The 22,083-nt window shown below is 48.4% G+C and overlaps 1 protein-coding gene across 3 annotated transcripts in view; it reads right to left on the bottom strand.

Moving 5' to 3' along the window:
- Positions 1-1,809: 1,809 nt before the first annotated feature.
- SCNN1A (sodium channel epithelial 1 subunit alpha) overlaps positions 1,810-22,083 on the bottom strand; it is a 22,845-nt gene continuing 2,571 nt past the window's right edge. For all 3 annotated transcript variants that reach the window (XM_019754365.2, XM_019754364.2, XM_019754363.2), the window contains exons 3-13: positions 12,972-13,233; positions 11,921-12,111; positions 8,287-8,390; positions 7,729-7,892; positions 7,209-7,307; positions 6,887-7,004; positions 4,144-4,222; positions 3,955-4,012; positions 3,793-3,848; positions 3,541-3,616; positions 1,810-3,172 (exon numbers count right to left, since the gene is read on the bottom strand). In XM_019754365.2, the coding sequence (XP_019609924.2) occupies positions 2,804-3,172; positions 3,541-3,616; positions 3,793-3,848; positions 3,955-4,012; positions 4,144-4,222; positions 6,887-7,004; positions 7,209-7,307; positions 7,729-7,892; positions 8,287-8,390; positions 11,921-12,111; positions 12,972-13,233 (1,576 nt within the window). In that variant the 3' untranslated portion in view covers positions 1,810-2,803. The remainder of the gene's footprint in view (positions 3,173-3,540; positions 3,617-3,792; positions 3,849-3,954; positions 4,013-4,143; positions 4,223-6,886; positions 7,005-7,208; positions 7,308-7,728; positions 7,893-8,286; positions 8,391-11,920; positions 12,112-12,971; positions 13,234-22,083) is intronic.

Raw genomic sequence — 22,083 nt, 5'->3', positions numbered from 1 at the left:
AGTCTATGCCAACTGTCTAAGCCATTACACATAGCCTGGCACAAAAGGAGAATCTCTCATTATTCAGGATAAATGCTTATTTACTCAATAAGTTTAAAGTTTTGAGAAATGTGGCATTAAATTGTTCAATGAAATTCTGTTTTAAAAATATGGTGACAGATGGGTAAATCTAGGAATATGAAAAGCTAACTAGTCTCACGGAGGCGGTAAGGATATGACCATAATCCCTCCAGGAGAAGAGGAAATAATGGTGAGAGAGAGAATGGGAGAGATGGAGAACTTGGATAGGAGCAAACTGGGGATGACAGAATTGGTTGTTAGGGTCTATAGAGGTAAGGATGGAGAGAAAAGAGGTTCAGATAGCAGTCTCCCCTCCCGCATCACGTGTGTGTGGGGGGGGAGTGTGTGTGTCACACACACACCACAGCAGTACAGAGTGATCATAAGGGCACTGGACTCCGAGTCAGGGTGATGTCGGTTCCAGCCCCAGCCCTGCCCATCTGCTTCCATGCGTCACAGGAGACAGGGTGGGTCATAGAAGGTGACCCAGTCCCAGGCTGGTTCTGTAAGAATCATAAACTTGGACAGGTCACTTCACCTGCTAACCTCAATAAGGAAAAGGAGGCAACTTAAACCCTTTCTTCTCTAACACTCTGATTCTAACTCTTGACCATAAGGTCTAGGGGTAGCGTATAGGTAAGGGAAGGAGAGAAGGAAACACCACAGGGTGGAGATGCAGCAGGTCAAGAGAATTCCAGGTGGGAAGGGGGACCAGAGCTGATCGCTGCCATCCATAGCACATCCAGCTTTGTCCAGCAGGTCCTGCCCACCTGAGCCAGAGGCAGAGGGAGCGGGGGACAGGTGGGACAGGGCTGAGGCTGGGCTGTGACAGACAGCACACAAGCGCAGGCTGAACCTGAGGGCACTGACAAAGGAATTGTTGTAACCCCACCGTTTTCCCCTCATCAACTTGAGTCTAGGAAAGGGAAGTCAGAAAGCACATCAGTTCCTGGTCACAACCTTTTATCTCTCTCTCCACTCCCTTCACCATCTCTTCCTCTTTCCCCAACGTTCACTTGGTTCCTCAGGACAGGGAGACGGTAATTGAGGGGAGCAATACCAGGGCAGCAAGGGACGTGACACCAAAGATGACGAGGAAGGGTAATTTCTGGGTTGCAGGTCTGACGCTGGAATGGGGGAAGGAACCAGGGGTCCAAAGATCGGGGTCCCACTCCAACATCCCTCAATTAAGAGCTGGGAGGATTCCAACTGCTGCTGTCTCTATAATGATACAAGAACGAGAATATACAAAGCTTTGAGGGTCCAGAAGACTCTAGCTTGAGTCTCATCCTTCTCCATCACTACCGAACAGCGAGTGGGGAGCTGGAGCAAATGAGGATGTTATGTTGCAGCTGGGTGGTGAGTCGTGGGTGCTCAGCAAATGGAGTGGCAGATTACTGCTGATGGCAACTCAAGTTAGGAAGGAAAAGGAGGTTCAGACAAAGGACAGGGCGAGTTATCCCAAACACTGCCTCGTAGGTCTCCTGAGGGGAGCACCCATGTTTGTGTCCTCCCACCCTAACATGGTGACGGGCACATAGCAGATGCTCAGTAACGTCCATGGAGAGACTAGCAGGACAGTTTGTCTCTCCTAAGGCCCCTGAAGAATGGTCACTTCCATAGCGAAGCCAAGGGGTATAGGAGTCTGCCCCCCACTCCGGGACCTCCTGGGAGCTTGGGCAGAGTCCCAGGAACTCACATCCACGCCCTGCCCCCTTCAGGGTGCCCCTTCCATCTCTCCAGACATTCTTTTTGGAGCAAATATTTATTGAGTACCTGCCTACTTGCTCCAAGTGGAACACTGGGCTAGACCCTGAGGATACATAAATGAACGCCAGTCCATGACCACAAGGAGCTCACAGTCTAGTAGGGGAGGCAGACACAAATGAACAAGACAGTAAAATGCCATATCGGCACTCCAATAGATGTTACGGTGTGCTACGGGAGTCCAGGAGAGAGGGGCGTGATCAATTCTGGGGAAGACACGGTGGGGCAGGAGCCTTCACAGAAGTAGCGATACCTGAGCAGGCTTCTAAGGGATGCACAGTTCTCCAGCAGATGGTGGGGAAAACATCCAGGTGTAGAAAATAGTTTGAGCCAATATAGAGGTATGGAGGGCATAGGGCAGAGGTGCTGGGTGTGGTTCTGTGGGGGCGTGGTGTAGATGAGGCTGGAAGAGTCCTGGGGCCTACTGGGAATGGCCTTTACTACAGTGGTCTGCTCCAGCCCCTGCCCTGGGGAGTCAGAGAAGGGAACTGCCCAAGAACTAACGAAGGGGGCTTTTGGGTGGGGTTCCCCACCCAAGTTCAAGAAAAGGAGCAAACGCCTGTGTCACTGCAAAGCAATGTGGCCAGGCCAGTCTGGGGCTGGCTTCAGCCATCCTTGTGCAGGAAACCGGAGCATGCCCTGTGCGCCCTTGTTTGTTCTGTTCTAGTCATCAGTTGTTTCCTGGGAAAGTTCCTGGTCAAAGCTCCAAGTTTGACTTGGCTGATCCAAAAGAAAAGGCGACTAGTCTGCACTTGGGTGAGAAAACCAGATTGTTCTAGAGGCAGGACCGGGGGTACCGTGCAGGAGCCAGGATAATTCTGGGTAGTTTCCTTGATCCCTGTTCTCTGGGCAATTTCTTTAACTCCTTATCCAACCTGCTCCCCTCCCCCACACCAGAGGCAGTTGGGCAGCTCCGAGAGAAAGCCCAAACATTCTTTAATCCTACCAAGGCTGGTTCCTGGGCTGACTTTCCCTCTCAGGGCTCCCTTGGAGTGAAGGCAGAGGAGCTGGTCCCTGCCAAGCTGGATGGAGCCAGGGTGGCATAGGCAGGTGGGGGGGCAGTCAAGGCCTGGGAAGTATCAGGGCTTGGAGGGGATGAGGTGGGGGAGGAGGGTTGGGGGCAGATACGGGAGGGGAGGGACGAAGCTGGAGTGGAGGCCACTTCTTGGGCACCTCTGCCCCCTCGGCCTGGAGACCAGTATCGGCTTCGGAACCTCCGGAGCAGCATGAGGAATGTGATGACCATGAGGTCAAAGATGAACTCGGCCATTTCCACCACAGACAGCACTGAGGAGCCAAACCACAGGCTCCACTGGCTGCCCAGGTTGGACAGGAGAGTGACCATCTGTGAGGGAAAAAGGCACATTGACCACTGGGGCAGAGGGTCCTGGGTGGCTCTGGCAGAGGAGCCCCGTCCCTCCTTACCCGAGGCCCTCAGCCACTCCTCTCAGCCTCTCTGTGGCCCTCGGGGCCCCTTCTGTCTACGTCATACCCATCTGGTCCACCCTTCCCTCCCACTAACCCAAGACTTCATCCCCCAGCCAAACTCCCCTTCTTCCAACCCTCTCACCCTCACCCTTCACCCCTTCCCTTAGTCCCCTACCTTCAAGGCCCAGACACTTCTGGCCCCACAGAGGCAACCCTCTGTTTTCCCTGACAGCTACCCACAGAGACCCCACTATGCAATCACAGGCTCAGTGCGGCAGGACATACTGTGACTGAGGGAGACTCAGAATTGGTTTTGTAGTTCAGCTCCTTGAAGAAGATGTTGAGTTTGGCAACTCCATTTCTTGAGTGGGGGAGAGAGTGGGAAGTGGGGGAGAGAGTGGGAAGAAATGGCAGAGGATTAATTTCTCAGACTCTCACAAACACCCTCCTCCAATCTACTGTATCAATTCTTCTTCCCAGATCTGTTTTCCCTCCCAAGGATTCCTTTCCTGGGGCTGGGACCAGCGTAGGACTGACCTCTTGTTTTTGATGGTATAATTGTTCTGTAGGGATAGCATCTGGAAGACCCAGTCCTGGGAAACACGTGAGGTGTCAAGGTCAAATACACCAAACACACATACCCAGAGAAGACCAGTGTCAGACATACACATCCCCTGTCCTTCACCTTCCCCACTTTACCTGGGATGTCACTGAGGGCCATCGTGAATAGCCGGCAGAGAGCTGGTAGCTGGTCACACTGGGGATGGAGAAAGGTACTCAGTGATGGGGGTGGGGCTCTCCCACTCAAAGGCTTAGCTGAGTAGCCATATTCTACCCAGTCAAGCAGCCAACTGCCCAACCTGTGCCCCAGGGGGAGGGGACACTCACCTGCATGGCTTCCGGCACTTGGTGAAACAGCCTAGGCGATCTGAGGAGAAGGCATCCTGGAGCTTATAATAGCAGTAGCCTGTGGGTGCAGAGAGGTGCCCGTTTTCCTAAGGCACCTCAGCACCCCACACCCAAGAGGTCTCCCAAGATCCCTGAGCACCCCCTTCATAGGAGCATTATATAGATTATAGTGATGCTTCCTGAGTGGCTGCACCAAAAAATATTTAAGTAATTTAGCTAAGTCAGGAATAAAAAAAAAAAAAAACAGGATACACCTATGTAAAGATGTAGGATATGGACAAAAATTAAAAAGTCAAAAATAAAAATGAGAACAATTGTGTAAAAATAACGAGATTAAACCACAATGAGATAACACGCCTTACTAAGTAGGATGGCTATAACTGAAAAAAGATAATATCAAGTGTTGGTGAGGATAGAGAGAAACTGGAACCTCCTACATTGCTGCTGGGAATGTAAAATGGTGTGGCCACTTTGGAAAACAGTCTGGCAGTCCCTCAAAATGTTAAACATTGAGCTACGATATGACCAAGCAATTCCACTCCTAGGTATATACCCAAGAGAACTCAAAACATATATTTAAACAAAAACTTGTACACAAATGTTCATAGCAGCATCATTCACAATAGCCAAAAAGTGGAAATAACCCAAATGTCCATCAACTGATGGATAAACAAATTTGGTATGTCCATATAGTGGAACATTATTCAGTCATCAAGAGGAAAGAAGTCCTGACACATACTACAAGATGGATGAACCTTGAAAATAGTATGCTAAGTACAAGAAGCCAGTCACAAAGGACCACATGTCACATGATTCCATTTATATGAAACGTCCGATTAGTACTTGTCAAGGGGAGAGGAACAAGGGCCCTGTTGGTGCCGGGAATGGGGAGTTTGGAGAGCGCTAATGGGTACAAAGTTTCTTTTTCTTTTTTTTAATAGGATGCAGCTCACACTGGGCCACGTGGGGATCAAACTGGCAACCTTGGTGTTATTAGCACCATGTTCTAACCAACTGAGCTAACCGGCCACCCCCAAAGTTTCTTTTTGGAGTGATAAATGTTCTAAAATTGATTTTGGCCATTGTTGCACAACTAACTCTATGACTACACTAAAAACTAAACTATACGAAAATTGAATTGGACACTTTACATGGGTTGAATTATCTCAATACAGCTGTTACCAAAAAATAAAACAAGAATGGGTCTATGGTTTCCCTGTCTCCCCTATTTGCCAAGGTCTAAGGAAGGTTATTTGGTCAGTCTTGCTACTTTTAGTCACCCAGTCCTCCTTTATTTCTGACCCAAATTCTTCCATCTACCAGGGCTGGGGTTCTTTAATTAGGAAAACTGGAAAGGAGCTGAGCCCTTTTCTCTAGGGAGTAAGCCGTCCTTAGGAAGCTCAACAGACTGAGTTTTCAGCCTAGTTCCTCTCTTTCATCCTCACAGCTTCTCAGCAATCAGTATTGTTATTTTTTTCTCCCAGATCTTCTTCAAATTCACAACCAGTTAGAACTCATTGTTCGGGGGCAGGCAGGTGCGCTGGGCAGAGAGTCACGTCTGGACTTCCTGGGACGTCACACCTTCCCTCTGGGCCTCAGCTTGCCCATCTAAGAAAGGAGAAGGTGAGGCCAGAAAGCCTCTGCATTTCCCTCCAGCTCTGACGCCCTGTGATCTTCAAAGGTCAGAGAAACAGGAAGGGAGGCCACAACTGCAAAGTACAGGCAGGGGGGAGAGCTGCGTGGAGCAGACACAGGGAAGGAAGGAGGCAGAGAGAGCAACACACACAGAGCCAAGACCGAGGCAGACGCTAAACTGTGGGGTCTGCAGTGCCCCTGCCACATCCTCTGAGGGGTGTGAAGGCTTGTGTCCTCTAGCAATGGCCAGCCACCCACCTCCTGGGGGAACGCGGGTCCCAGGGGGAGCCCAGGGAGGAGGACCCGAGGAAGGACAGGCAGGTGCTCCAGATAAGAGCATATGCACCGGGAATGCCAACCCTCTGTTTTCTACAGTTTCTTGTTTAGGATATTCTCTCTCTCTCTCTCTCCCCCCCCCCCCCCCACCAGCTTCCTACTACACGGCTTCCCTGCTGGATAACTCAGCTGTAGTGAAAAGAAAAAGGATTTGTCTACTCCTAGACCAGGAAAAGGAGGAGACTCCAGTACTCTCCAAACTTTGATTGTGCCCTCCTGTAGGTAAAAACTCCTGAAATAAGCAATTCCGATATATGTATTGGATTTATAAATTACATACCAGCTACGTTATAATATATACATAAAATGGAAGATGTAAGGGAATGATCTAGATACATTTAACTTCTAGTATTTTCTCCCTGCGCCCAGTGAGTTATCCCGTGCCTGGCCCAGAGCCCGAGGGCTGAGACGAGGAAGCTACAGGCAGAGCGTGCACAGAGACCTCAGCAGGCTGAGTGGGAGTGGGGAGATTTTCCTCACATGCTCTTTCTTCCTTATGCTGCAAGTTATTTTTAAATGGGGCCATTCCTTTATAAACAAACAGAAGCCTCAACAAAGGAAGAAACAGAGATAGTGAGAGGAAAGCAGAGAGAGGTGAGTCTAAGGACTGGAAAATGAGAAACAGGGGAAATTAGTCAGGGCCAGCGAGAGTCAGCAGCCACCCCACAGACAGAGGGCGTGGACAGGGAAGGGCTCCAGGGAAGTCCTGGGTCAGATGAGGCAGCGCAGGGGCTCCCTCCTGGACGCTCACCCCAGGAATCGTGCTTCTTGTAGTCACAGTACTCCACATGCTTGGGCCGCGGATAGAAGATGTAGGCACAGCCACACTCCTTGACCATGCTCTCCTGGAAGCAGGAGTGAATACACACCTGGAGGAGAGGAGAGGGAAGCAGAAAGGGGATTCAGGCCCGCCCCCTCCCTCACACAGCCCAGAAGCAGCACAGGAGGGAAGGACAAACAGTTCTCCTGACTGCACCTCCATCCCTCTTCACACACACACACACACACACACACACACACACACACACACACCCTCCAACTTTGACTGACCAACAGACATCGGCTGGCCTCACCTGCTGCGTGTACTTGGAAGGGTAAAGGTTCTTAACAGGGATGTCGCTGCCGTTATTGGTGCAGTCGCCATAGTTGCCCCCAAGTCTATCCAGGGCTTCCTGTGAACCCACACATGCCGGGAGGTCAGAGGTTAGAGCACGTGGCCCAGGCCTTTTCTCTCAGTCCCAGGTTGCATCTCCTACCCCACCAGCCCCTCTGGTCTGCCTCCCTGTTCTAACATGCTCCCGTAGGCCCCCTCATCAAGGACACTAGGCCGGAGCTTCCCCTGGAATCCCACACATGTCCTGACCCCTTCTCAGCACTCTCATTCTAGGTCTACCTGTCAGGTCCCTTCTTCCTGGTACCCCCTCTGCCAGCTCCCTCACCCGATTTCTGCTCCGGTAGACTTCCGCATACTCAAGACTCCGTCTGCACGATCTCCCGCCACAGCCTCTGGCTGCCAATTCCACCTCCCACGCCCTCTCCCTGCCGCTGCCGATCTGGGCCTCTCCTCCCAGGCCTCCCAGGCAGCATCCTTGCCTTCCTCATGCTGATGGAGGTCTCCACACCAGGTCGCAAGTTAAAGCCACCATCATCCATAAAGGGAGGCTCATCCTGCCCATGCACAGTTACTCTGGCCCCAGTCACGGTGGACAGCAGCGGGATGAAGTCATTCTGCTCTGTGCGCAGTGTCAGGGTCAGACCTGGCAGTGGAGAGGGAGCAGAGGAGAGGGTAGGTCTTGGAGAAGCATTAGGGAATGGACACGCACCCTCTCACCCTACCCAGTCCCTAATGTTTCAAGGAGAGTAAAGCAGGAAGGCCTACAAATGGATTTGGCAATCCCTGGGCTGGATTCTGGGGGCAGGCTGGAAGGACCGGGACAGGATTCCTATCACACCTGGAATGGACTACGCAGTGCCCATAGGGGAGAAAGAACAGTGAGGACCTTCCAGGATAGATATAGGCACGTTGTGGTGAGGCCCAGAGGCGCACAGCATCTCTAGGATATGAGTTCAAGGTGGGTCAATGTGGGTAGGCAAGGCAGTAGGCAGGGCTGAGGCAGCGGTCGGGGATGGAGTGAACGGTGAGTTGCTCACCATTGTCGATCCCAGGCATAGAAGACATCCAGAGGTTGGAGCTGTTCTCGCCATTGAAGGTGTAGCAGTTCCCATATATGGGGTGGTGGAAGTGAGAGTAATTCCTATTTAGGAGAGAGAGAGAGTAGGGTCACAGAGGAAACTGTAGGGGGGTCAGGGAGAGAGGGACTTTCAGCACCCTGTTTCCTGATCACCTGCTATGTGCCAACCAACAGCCTGTGAGGGCATCATCCCCACATCACAAGAGAGGAAGCTAGGGCACAAACAGTGATGGTAAACTCTGGACTCAAACGCAAGTCATCTACCTTCTAGGCCAGGTTCCTCCCACCAGACCACCTGACCTCACTGGGCTGTGACCTCTCTTGTGTCACGGTGTCGTATTATGAAGACTCGTGCAGTGTCCCCAGCTTCTCACATGTCTAAATCTTAGTTCCCCATTTGGACTGTGACCGGAGCCACATCCCATTCATCTCTGTATCATCTCTGGGTTAACTGCATAGTTCTTAGCATACAGGAGGTAGTTAATAAATAGTTGTCAAATAAATGAAAGAATGATATGGAAGGGAACAAGGTCAGAGGAAAGAGTGAGACCAGAGGTGAGCGTGTTGCTGAGAGAAGGAAGATCAGATCCCAGCACGGAAATGAGTGGGGTTCTGTTTATATGGCCTTGAGCAAGTCATTTTTTCTAAGCTTATTCTCCTCTGTAAAATGAGGAAATTGGAAATAGATGATCTGCACTATTCCGCTGCTTAAAAAGCAAAGGCACAGAAGTGGGAGACGCTGGTGCACATTCTGGGAAGTGCTAGAAAGCCAGCATTTCCAGAGCAAAGGTTGGATTCAGGGAGGGATGGGATAAGAGGCTATGGAAGTGAGCAGATGCCAGTCCTGGAGGGCCCGCAAGCCTTTCTCGGTGGGAGAGGGAGAGCAGACAGGTAAACGTGGTGGGTGCACATCAGGAACTCTGTAGCAGGTGGAATCAACAGCAGATGGAGCAACATGGATAGATCTTAAAAAGAGAGCTTAGTAAAAAAATAATAAGAGGTGACATGAGATACATAACACAACACCATTTATATTCCATACACATTTGCAAAAACACATACAAAGAGATACACATTAAGCACATTATGAGAACATATGAGAAGCAGTATAATATGATGGTGAAGAGCACAGGCTCCAAAACTAACTACTTGTATTTGAATCCTAGCTCTAACAAGTATTAACTGTGGGACCGAGTCACTTAATCTCGCTACACTGCAGTTGCCTGATCAGTAAAATGGGAATACTAATAATACTCCATAGGGGTGTTATGAGGATTAAATTACACTTAGAACAGTACTTAGCACTTAGTGAAAGCTATATAAGTTGACTATTAAGGTTATAGGGATTCATCAGGATGGCTAAAGTACAAAAGACAGACAATAATAAGTGGAGGATGTGGAGAATTTAGAACCCTCACACATTGCTGGTGGCAATATAAAATGGCACAGCCATTTGGAAAACAGTCTGGCAGTTCCTCAAAAGGTTAAACATACAACTACGATATAACCAAGCAATTCTACTCCTAGGTATATACCTAAGAGAAATGAAAATATACATCCATACAAAAACTCGTACAGGAATGTTCATAGCAGCATTATTCATAATAGCCAAAAAGTGGAAAGAATCCAAAAGTCCATCAAGTGAGGGATAAACTAAGTGTGGTACATCTATACAATGGAATATTATTCAGCCATACAGAGGAATGAAGTACTGACACACGCTATAACATCGGTGAACCTTGAAAACATTAAGCTAAGTGAAAGAAGCTAGATGTAAAGGACACATATTATCTGAGGAAAATGTTCTCAAATTAGATAGTGGTAATGGTTGTACAATTTTGTGAATATACGAAAAACCACTGAATAATATACATTAAAAGGATGAATTTTATGGTATGTGAATTATATCTCAATAAACTTGTTATTAAAGAAAAGATGATGGAGAGAAGGGGAAAGGGTGTTGATACAGAGGAGAAACGGGTGAGAAAGCCATGATTAAAGAGCTTCAAGTTGATTCTGAAGGCCATGAGAGACACTGAAGGATATTAAACAGGACTAACTTGAATAGTCAAAGTACAGTTAACCGAGGTATGAACACTGAAGTATAAAGCTTCCTGTGGTTATAGAATGAAGGGAGGATTTAGAGGCAGAAAGACAAATTGGGGTGGGGAGGGAACAGGGGTTGTAATAGTAACTCAGGTGAGAAATAATGAGGCTCTGAGCGAAGGAAGTGACCTAAGCGTCAAGACTGAGATGAACTATGCACTTTCCATTGACAGGGAGGTAGAAGCATGGGGCAGGCAGAGTTAGAGGATAAGTGGGAAGGTGACACAGACTCAGTGGCAGGTGTAAGCTGACCCAGGCTCAGGTGCTGCTACCGTCCCTTCCCAGCTGGTAGCGCCTGTCCTCAAACAAACACAGAGACTAGAGACCGGAACAAAACTGTGTGCTGGGCAGAGTGTGTGTACCAGGTGAGGGGTGGGGGGCAGAAGCAGGTGACATCTGGCCCTGCTGTCATTCTGCAGCGACATGGGAGGGAAGAGTTCCCTGTAGAGTGGAGATGCTGCCTAAACACCCTTCCTCAGCCAAGCAGAAGCAGGTAGATGGCACCTGAAAATCAAGGAGCAGAAGCACGGAGAAGGCAGGGGTGGCAGAGGCCAGAGGCTACAGAAGGAAACCTCCCTTACTCCTAGCCTCTCCCAGCCCTCAGAGAGCTGGCAGCTGCCATGACCTCTTTGCAAGGACATTATGACAAGAATGCCTGGCAAGAATAATTCTCAAGCTAGGGCTCGCCTGGTGGCCTAGGACAAGTCACGTCACCTGCTTGAGTACAAAGTAATAAGACCCGTTATTCACTGCAGTTTACAAAGTGCCTTCGAATTTGTCATCTCATGCACTAGGAGATGAATGTTATCACCATCTTCATCGCTGGAGTAAAAGTGCCAAAAGGGCAAGGATTATATATATTTTCTTCTTTGATGTATCCCAAATACCTAGACCACTGACTGGCACATAGCCCAGACAGTCAGAAATACTTGTTTGAATGAACATTGGATAAATCTCATTTTTCACTCATTTTACAAACAAAGAAGCAGGCTCTAAAGCGTGATGTGAAATGCCCAGAATCACCTGGTCATGAAGTAACAGAGCCAGAGCAGGAACCCAGGTGTAGTCCCTCACTCAGTCCATGCTGTTGCCACCAAACCACTTGCCCACCTCATCTGCAAAAGTGGCGGTTGGAACCAGATGACCTTGCAGGCACTTCTGAGTTTGGTGCTAGTGAGAAAGAGGCCTAGATAGACAGGGAACCATGCTTCCAGCCCTTGGTTTCTCAAAGCTGGGCCTCCTCTCCAACCTCCCCAGGGCAGCCATCTGAGGCCACCTTGCTCAGACCTAGCCCTGCAGGGAGCAGCTACAGTCCTGCACGGTGATCCGTGGAGCAGAGGTTTGGACCTGAGGTCACTGTATTCCCCTCCTCGGTGCAGACATTTATTTAGTCTACAAGCATTTCCTGGATGCCACCCATGCCAGGCCTTAGGCTGGCTCCAGGAAGGAGACACCGTGGGGAGCACAGAGCCAGGCAGGAGACTCACGCCTGGTTGCAGGAGACCTGGTTGAAACGGCAGTTGAAGATGAAGTTGCCCAGTTTGTCTTCCTCCAAGGACGTAAAGGTATCCGGCAGCCGCGACAGAATGTTGATGTAGTGGAAGCGGTACCACTCCCTCACTGCATCCACCCCTGAGGAGTATGTCTGATAGAAGCAGTCGGATTTGTTCTGATTGCACTGGAAACAGAAACCACAGTGTCAGGGGGACAATAGCAGGGGTCAGGCAGCAGGGTGGGGCCAAGGTCAAGGAATGAGTGGTCTGGGATCCTGAGGACTGACAGACAGGGCTGGGAAGCCAGGAGTGGACAAGAACAGCAGGCAGAAAGAAGCAGAAGCCCCGAGAACAATGGATCAGGAGGGCATGGGATTATGGGAGTGGGAGGCCAAGGAGGAGACCAGGAGCTGTACATGCCTACAGGTCATTTATTTATGCAGCCTCTGCCAGAAGGTGGATAGAGCAAGGATTCTTCTCCCCATTTCACTGATGAGAAGACTGAGGGATCAAGCAGCTTGTCCCAGCAAGAGCTAGGACTAGAACTCCGGTCTCCTGGTAGTCTGGCCAACTCACACTAAAGGCGGCTTGCTTTTCTTCCCTCTGCCACTCTCCCCCTTCTTCTCACTCTCTCCTTTTTATTAAACAAACTGTAAATCTCCCTTTTCACTGTCTCCTTATTCTGTCTTAGGCCCATAGAACCACAGTTCCCTATCACACTGGAGGGTCCCAAATGAGTCCCACCAGTGGGGACTGCAATTCAGAAAGGTGCATTTTCCACAAATTTGACTTCCAGCCACTTAAATGCTTCCACAGAGGTCCCCGGAGATCAGAGACCCCACAAGCTGACGTAGAAAGCGATGTTATTTCATTTTATTTTTCATAATTAATTAATTATTTAACTTTGCCAGCAAGTGGACTACGTCCTGCCTCATCAGTAAGCAACAGGGGTGGGGTCCGAAAAGGGATTGGGGTCCACAGCGGGGGCGGAACCGGAAGGGCTGGGCCCCTCGGGCCGGTGGGCGTGGCCGCCAGGGGGCCTTACCAGCTTGAAGCCGATCTTCCAGTCCTTCCAGTTCACTTGGGGGTTGTTGTCCTGCAAGCTGGAGGCCGCGCTGCGGGCTCTGCGGAGAGGCAGCGCCGGGTCCCGCAGGCGCTGCAGGGGATGCAACAGGGTCTCCTGGAGATCGCGACGGCCGCGGGGATGGGCCACGAGGGAGCTGGAGGAGTTGTATTTGTACAGGTCGAAGAGCGTCTGCTCCGTGATGCGGTCCAGCTCCTCCAGCTCCCCTTTAATTTGGGTGTACCTGGAATAGACAATGGGGACAGGGCTGGACTTAGGGGGCGGCCTTGCTCGAACGCATGGCCCCTGTGGACCTCAGTTTCCTTGCCTGAAACTGGTGGCGGGGGTGGGGGGTAGATAAGTGTGTTCGCGAGGGGGGAGGCGCGGTTAGTGGAGGCGACAGTGAGTGAGGATGGTGACGACGGTGACGGCATTTATTACCACCTGTTTGTCGAAAGGGAGAGGCGGAAGGTGCCTGTCGGTGAGGCGCAGTCCTCCCACTCACCCTGGCCTGGAAGGGAACCCGGAATTTGCCCTTTTGCTAAGACAGGAGAGGGGGTGGCATCGACCTGGGCCCATATGCTCCCATGGGCCGGTGGGGCGCAGCTCATCCCTTCCTGAGCCCCTCAAAGCAAGGGTGGCCTTTGAGCCTGCCTGCCACCTGGCACCTTCTAAATCAGGGGTTCTCAACTTAATAGAATCTCCTGAGGAACTTTTAAAATACCAATGCTACACACTACCCCCACCATCACCACTGCCAGGAGTCCATTTTAATGAGTTTTGGGTGGAGCCCAAGTGCCATAAGTTAAACACTGTCCGGTATAAATCATCACGTTCCTTCTTTTCAATACAGGCCCTTTCCATTTCCATCGTTAAAGTCCAGAGTAGCAGGGCTTTAGGGATAGAATCTACCAAAACAAAATACACACACCTAGAACTAATAAACAAGGTTGCAGGACATACAAACACCTATACAAAAATTAATTGTATTTGTACACGATAGCAACAAAAAATTGGAAAACGAAATCACAAAACACCATATTAAATAGTATAAACATCGAATACTAGGAATAAATCTAATGAAAGATGTGCAAGACTTCCACAATGAAAATCCTGCTGAGTGAAATTAAAAAACAAAATAAATGGAGAGTTACGTACATTCATGGATCAGAAACTTAATGTAATTAAGATGTCTCCCAAATTGATCTTTAGATTCAACACAATCCTTATCAAAATTTCAGCAGACATTTTCGAAGAAATTGACAGGTTAATTCTAAGATTTATATGGAAATGGAAAGAATCTTGAACGGCCAAAATAATTTTAGAAAAGAAGAGCCAAGTTGGAGTACTTATGCTACCTGACTTGAAGACTTACTATAAAACCACAGTAATGAAAACAGTGTAGTGCCTATGTAAGGACAGACAATAGATCAATGGGACAGAATAAAGTCCAGAAATAAACTCCCTGACTTTTGACTAAATTAAAGCACCAATTCCATTCAGCAAGGAAAGTATTTTTTTTTAAACAAATGGTGCTGGAACAACTGTATACTGTACTGGGGAAAAAATGAACTTCAACCTCTACCTCAGTCCATACACAAAAATTAAGTCAAGGTGGATCATAGACCTAAACATAAAATTCAGAATTATAGAGACTCTAGAAGAAAACTTAGACGATATCTACATGAAGTAGGCAAAAGAATAAAAAATATCTAAGGAAGAACTCCTGAAATATAAAGACCTCTTACAAATCAACAACAGAAAAGACAAATTGTTTTTAAAATGAACCAAAAAATATATAAATGGTCACTAACTACATGAAAAGGTGCGCAACATAATTAGTCCCCAGGGAAATGCAAATTGAAATCATAATGAGGTACCACTTAACATCCATTAGAAAGGCTAAAACTAAAAGACTGACAACACCAAATATTGGTGAGAATGTCACAAATATTGGAGCGGCTGAAATTGCTGCTGATGGAACTTTAAAATGGTACAACTGATTTGGAGAACCGTTTGGTACTTATAAAGTTAGACATGTATTTACCTTATGACCTAGCAATTTTACTTCTGGATATTTTACCCAGTTTCACTCCTAGCTATTTACTCAAGAGCAATGAAAATATAAATATTTGCGCATGAATGTTCATAGCAGTTCATAATAGCCAAAATGCTTGAAACAACCCAAATGTCCACCAATACCACTCAGCAATGAAGAGGGACTGATACAGGCAAAAAACATGGAAGAACCTCAGAAACATTAAGTTGAGCAAAATAAGCCAGACGCACAAACAAGAAAATTCATATTGTGATTCCATTTATATGAACTCTAAGAAAAGATCAAACTAACTGGTGGTGATAGAAGTCAGAAAATGGTCAGAGAGACAGAAATTGATGGCAAAGGGACACCAGGTAATGGAAATGTTCAATATCTTGATTATCAAAGCTCAATGAGGGGGCCCAGTGGCTCAGGCAGTTAGAGCTCCATGCTCCTAACTCCGAAGGCTGCTGGTTCGATTCCCACATGGGCCAGTGGGCTCTCAACCACAAGGTTGCCAGTTCAACTCCTCGAGTCCCACAAGGGATGGTGGGCTCTGCCCCCTGCAACTAAAATTGAACATGGCACCTTGATCTGAGCTGCCGCTGAGCTCCCAGATGGCTCAGTTGGTTGGAGTGCATCCTCTCAACCACAAGGTTGCCGGTTCGACTCCCGCAAGGGATGGTGGGCTGTACCCCCTGCAACTAGCAACAGCAACTGGACCTGGAGCTGAGCTGTGCCCTCCACAACTAAGACTGAAAGAACAACAACTTGAAGCTGAACAGCACCCTCCACAAATGAGATTGAAAGGACAACAACTTGACTTGGAAAAAAAGGCCTGGAAATACACAGTGTTCCCCAATAAAGTCCAATAAAGTCCTGTTCCCCTTCCCCAATAAAAATCTTTAAAAAAAAAAAAAAAAAAGAAAGCTCAATGAGCACTTAAGAGTTGTGCATTTTATTGTATGTAGATGATACCTCAATTTTAAAAAAAAGTCAAATACCAATGCAGGGCTCCACTTGCCAGAGATTCGGTTTAGTGGGAAGGGATGGGACCCAAACAAGGTTGTTTTTACAAGAGCCCCTGGGCGTCCTACATCCACCACTGTCTGTCTAGTCCACATCCTACAGTGCTCCTCTCAGCTCCGTTTCTTTCTCCCTCATAGAAATCTAGCTGGCTGGGTCGTAGGTATCAGCTCCAGCTGCCCTCATCATAGGAGAAAATGTAGCTCATGTCCAACGTGTGTGTTTGATATTCTGAGAGATTTGTTACTGGTAATTACAAGAACGGCAGTTAGCTAGCATTTATTGAGCACTTACTATAGCCAGGCACTGTGGTACTAGAATGTACATAGTTTAATCTTCAGTGTACTTCAGCCACTGTTAGCTACTAATACCATTGTCATTTTACAGATGAAAAACCTAAGGCAGGTGATTTGTTCAAGGCCATACAGTCAGGAAATGGGTTAGAAAGCACCCTAACCATCATTCTGCCCTCCATTCTGTCCCTGCTAGCTCCAGCTATTTTAGGAAGTTGGCGAGGTACCCCAGAAAGAGCACCAGAGCCAGTCAGCTGGATGTAGGTCCTGAAGTTCCGGCTGCACTTTCTGGCTGTGTGATGTTGGTAAGTAATTCAACCTTTCTGAATCCCACCTATTTCCTCATCTGTAAAATGGGCCTGACACTAGATCTGCCCATACATGAAGTTCTTCGAGGGTTAAATGAGAAAATAATGACACAAAGTGAAGAGGCCATCAGACACCAGGAAGACACAGACAGAAGCCTGAAGCCCAGGAAACTAAGGTATTTTTCTCATGGTCACATTGCAAGAATCCAGGTGCACCAACTTGGCTCAAGTTATTTCCACAACATGAGCCATCACATCTCTGACTGGGCTTCCCTTTCCACCCTCCCTAACCTGTCTCAAGTCCCTCTGTGCCCCTCTTCTGCCTCCTACACCTCCCTCATTCTCGTCACCAACTCCAAACTGTATCACTTCTCTAGACTCCTCTCTTCCCCATCGAGCCCCACACTGTCCCTATGCCAGGCTCTCCCCTGAATGGCCCTTCTCATATTCGGCTCCCTCTTGCCTCTTCCACGGAGGCCTTTGGTGACTACCTCCTCCCTTCCCACCTGTGACAAGATCCCCAGAAGAGACCAGGCTCCACACAGAACGCCATCGCTCCCCAATGTCTACTTCTCTCCCCTTTTTTTGGCTTAAAGCAGGAAGTATTCCCATAACACCGCTTCAATAAAGAAACCTCTTCTTGCCTTTCAGTTGACCCCTAGAACAAAGAGAACTGCCCACTGAGTAAAACCCACTGATGACATTAGATCTTGTCCTGCAAGCAGGAGGATCCTGGCAAGAGGAGACAAGGGCTAAGAGGTATAGAATGCCAACAAGGAGTCTTCATCAAGACAGTCCAACCCTTCTAACCTTTACCCTTTGACCTCCTGCCCAGGTCACGGTCATTACCCTCACTCCCGTCTGCTCTCGCAGGCAGCCCTACATTGAAGGATGGGTGAACCCTTGCACAATTCAATCAGACAGGCATTACTATCTCCATTTTACAGCTGAGGAAACTGAGGCCCATCAACTAGGCAACTTCCACCCAGATCACTCATCTAGTACAGGCACCAAGATTAGAACCCAGGCTTTTTTGACTTCATGGCCCCAGCTTTTTCCACTACTTCTGCCTCCAGGTTCAGAAATACTTGAGATTGGGCAGCAAAATCCTTCCCCACAGCTGGCCATCTTCTCTCCAGCCCCTCTTCTCTGCTCAGGCCAGACTGGCAGGAGCAGGAACACGGGGAAATTTAAGGGCTGATACCATGTTCTCCTCCTGTTTGGGTCTGCTCCTCATCCTCCCTCCCTCTTTCCCCTGGGGGCCTCCTCTCACAGAAGAGCCCAGGCTCTCCTCTGACCCCTGCCCCACCCACACACACACCAGCAGGCCTCTCTCCTGCCATTGTGCATCTGAGGACCTAGCCCACTCCCTCTACCTCCAGGGCTCACCTAGAAGCCTTGACTCCCCTTTCTTTGGCCCCTTCCCCAGTTCCATTCTCCTCTACATCTGAGCATCTCCAACCCGTCTCCTAGACATGCTCCTTCCACAACGGCCCCTATGAGCTCAGCCTATACCACACTCCATTGCCAGGCAGGTGCCCTGCCAGCAGCCCCTCACCTGTGAGTCTCCCTGGGGACGGTCAGCCTCTCTAGAGTTGGTTCTGAGCTCTCAGATCACATGTGGAATTCAGCCCTGGCTGCGACATTTTAAGAGCAATAGAGGTTCACAAAGCAATGATTATTCAGAGGATGGACAGCCATAGTGGTGAAGAATGCTAGAAACCATTTCATCCAAGGAAAAGTCCCAGGAGCTAAGGTCTAAGCAGCTCCCCAGGCTCATGGCTTTGCCACTTTTTAGATGGTTAGCCTTGGAGGAGTTACCCTCCGTGCGTCTGTTTCACCATCTGTAAAACGGAAGGATTAAGAGTATCTGCTGTGTCAAGTTGTCATGAAGATGAAATGAGTTAATATATGAAAAGTACTGAGGAAAATACCTGGCAGAGTAGGTACTGTACAACTGCTGCTGTTGTTTTTATTACCATCACTGTTATCATTACTAGTGTTGGAGAAGAAAAAGCTAAGGAGAACTGCCTGCCACTAATCTACTGTGTGACTGTGGTCTTAACAAAAGTGGAGCCTAAGACCAAATTCCAACTCTGACGCCTCCACTTAATGGCTGGGTGACTTTTGCAAAGCCTTTAGGATTTCGGAGTCTCCCCCATTTTCTTATCTGACTCTGGGGTGCTATTCCCCTCCTTACCCACAAGCTTGTTGGGAATATCAGCATGCAATAGTGGACTATGCAAGCTGCAACACAGTTACTGCTGAACTGAACTGAACCGATGGCTGTTGGGTAAAGAATGAGGCGACATCTTCGGGATGGCGTCAAAGAGACTGAACCAGGACCAGAGGATAGATGTCATGGTGAGGTCCACTGCAGCTTTACCTAAGCAAGAACTTTCTAACACCAGTTGCCTCAGAGGTGGAGAGGTATGGAGAAGGAGTCTACACTGTGGGGGGTCAGCTCTAAGGGTCTGGGTTTTCTGTCCCCGCCAGGCCTGCCACCACAGAGCCTGGTTTTCAGATCCTGCAGAAAGTGCAGGGCCTCCCCACCAGGGTTAGGGACAGGAAGACCTAGCTCAGAGCACTTCACTTCTCCCCTGCAGCTTCTCTCTCTGGAGAATTGCCTCTCTCCTCACCCCATCCCTGTTGCCACGCCTCCTGCTCTGCCATCTCTGGGAAGAAAGATTCCATGCCCTCCTTTGTTGTTAAGAACCCCAAGTTTTTCCATAGGTCAAACTAAATCTTTCCCAGAACTGGGTGAAAAATATGTCCTTGGGCTCTGTTTTCCATGGATGTGAATATGACTGGCCCTCTCCCTTGGACAAAGCCCTCTGTTGGCCAGAAAGAAAGGGACCACAGTGGCTGACCCTTCACATTAGCTTCTTAGAACTTCCTTGCTTAGTGTGGAAGGTTTTTAGCCCTTGTCCCTTTTCCTGGAAGTGTCAAAGTAGCCCGGAATCCTGTACCTCCTTCTTCTTCCTCCGCCTCTGCTGGCCCTGCCCAGCTGCCGGTAGGTGGGCATCCCAGGTCTGTCTTTGCCTCATCCCAGCTATCTCATCCACTGATTTCCACCTCCTCCCTGCTTTCCCTGTAGAAGTCACTCACTTCACCTCTGCCTCCTGCACTCACTGCCAGCATGATTCACACATGGGTCACCACTCACCAAGCCAAGTTAACCTGTCCACCCACCCCTGCCTCTCTCCTTGAACAGAAGACCCCGCCCTCCTGCACTCCTGACAAGTACTCCCTCCTCTTACTGCTGCTCTTCCCCAGGGACTCCCACCAGCCCCCGCCTCAACCCTGGATGCCTTTGCCTGGCCCCTCAAAGTGCAGTGAGAGAAAGAACTTTCAAATCAAACACACTTGGTTTGTGACTCAACAGCTAACCTGGGAGGCACTGACTTCTGGGTGGTGGTGGTTGGCGGTGGGGGGAATGTGTGATTTTTGAATCCCAGGTTTACCACTTGCTACCTGTGGTAACTTGGGCAAGTTACTTAACCTCACTGGGCCTCAGTTTCCTCATCTATAGAATGGGAGTAATGCTGGTACCTACTCAGAGGCCTGTTATGAGGATTAAATAATTTAATTAATGTAAAAATTAATTTTTGTCTAGTACATATTAAGTACTATATAAGTGTTAGCTATTGTTGTTTTATTATTTGCTATGTGACCTTGCTCAATTATTTCACCTCTATTTCCCCATCTGCAAAATGGATATACGTTATAATAATGCCCACTTCCATGGACTTGTCAGGATTAAATGAGATAGTCAGGCACGTGGTAAGTGTTCAATAACTGTTCCCTACACTGAGGAGCCATCCCTGACTCCCCCTCTTCCTGTGTGCTCTCCCCACTCAGTCCTGCAGCAGCCTGTCACACACGAGGGATTCCTTCTGTTCTTTCTGCATGGATGCCTGTCTCCCAGCCTGCAGGCTCCTGGGGGCAGAGACTCTGGCTTCCATTCTCTGGGGCTTTGTCCTGAACTGGCCAGGGCCCTACACCCAGCAGAACCTTAGAAAATATGCAGGATCTCAATAGATTCACCTCTGTCCCCCCTATTTCTCACCCACATCTTTCTTCCTTTTTTTTAATGCAAATGATAATTTTATTGGCACTTTCCCTCTTTGTTTTTTTTTAGCTTTTTATTAAACTATAGCTAACATACAATACGATATTAGTTTCAAGTGTACAAAATAGTTATTCAACGTTTGTATACCTAAAGAAGTGACCACCATGATAAGGCCAGCAACCATCTGATACTCAACCACGCTATCACAGTATTACTGACTATATTCCCTATGTTGTACATTACATTCCCATGACTTATTTGTTTTTTACATGGAAATTTGAACCTCTTATTCCCCTTCACCTATCCCTCCTTTTAAATTTTTCAATTACAGTTGACATTCAATATTATTTTATATTAATTTCAGGTGTACAATATAGTGGTTAGACCTTTACATAATTTAAGAAGTGATCCCCCTGACTAGTCTAGTACCCACCTGGCACTATACATACTTATTATCATATTATTGACTATATTCCCTGTGTTTTACTTTACATCCCCATGACTATTCTATAACTACCAATTTGTACTTCTTAATTCCTTCACCTTTTTCACTGTCCCCCCAACCCCCCTCCCATCTATCAGCCCAATAAATCTAGTACCCATCTGACACCATACATAGTTATTACAATATTATTGACTCTATTCCTTATGCTGTACCCTACATCCCCATGACTGCTATGTAACAACAAATTTGTACTTCTTAATCCCTGCCCCTTTTACACCCACATTCCCAACCCCCTCCCTCCTGGCACCATCAAAATGTTCTCTGTATCTATGAGTTTGTTTCTGTTTTGTTTATTTATTTGTTCTTTAGAGTCCACATATAAGTGAAACCACATTGCATCTGTCTTTCTCTGTCTGACGTACTCCATGCAGCAGTGCACTCCAGGTCCATCCATGCTGCCGCAGACAAGAACCCATTCCTGTCCTTGGCCAAGCAATCTCGCCCATATCTTTCAACCACAATGTTTGCTGAGCACTTACTTCTCTACCTGTTGTACCTCCTGCCTGCCAGTGCTCCACTCCCTGCTGGCTCAGGCCTGTCCCGTGCCCCTCCCCTCCACCAAGGCAAGAGGGGATGAGGGGTGTAGAAAATGGGGGAAAGATTAGGGCATGGGATCTGCGGGGGGGGGGGGGGGGGGGGGTGAGAAAGAAGAGGAGGAAAGGCAGCGGCCACCAGGGAAGGCTGAGGGGAGGAATGAAAGAACCAGGAAATGAGATGTAAATATCTCGTAGGAAACTTCATTTATTCCATGTACCACACCTTGGGTATTAAGAAGAGGCAGGGGTTTGTGATCAGGCGAACACAGGTCAGTCCCAGGTCAGTCACCATCTCTGCGACCTTGTAACTTGTCTA

The sequence above is a fragment of the Rhinolophus sinicus genome, linkage group LG02, assembly GCF_036562045.2.
Source record: "Rhinolophus sinicus isolate RSC01 linkage group LG02, ASM3656204v1, whole genome shotgun sequence".
NCBI lineage: Eukaryota > Metazoa > Chordata > Mammalia > Chiroptera > Rhinolophidae > Rhinolophus > Rhinolophus sinicus.
The sequence above is the reverse complement of the archived record's forward strand: the minus strand, read 5'-3'. Positions and strand labels throughout refer to the sequence as shown.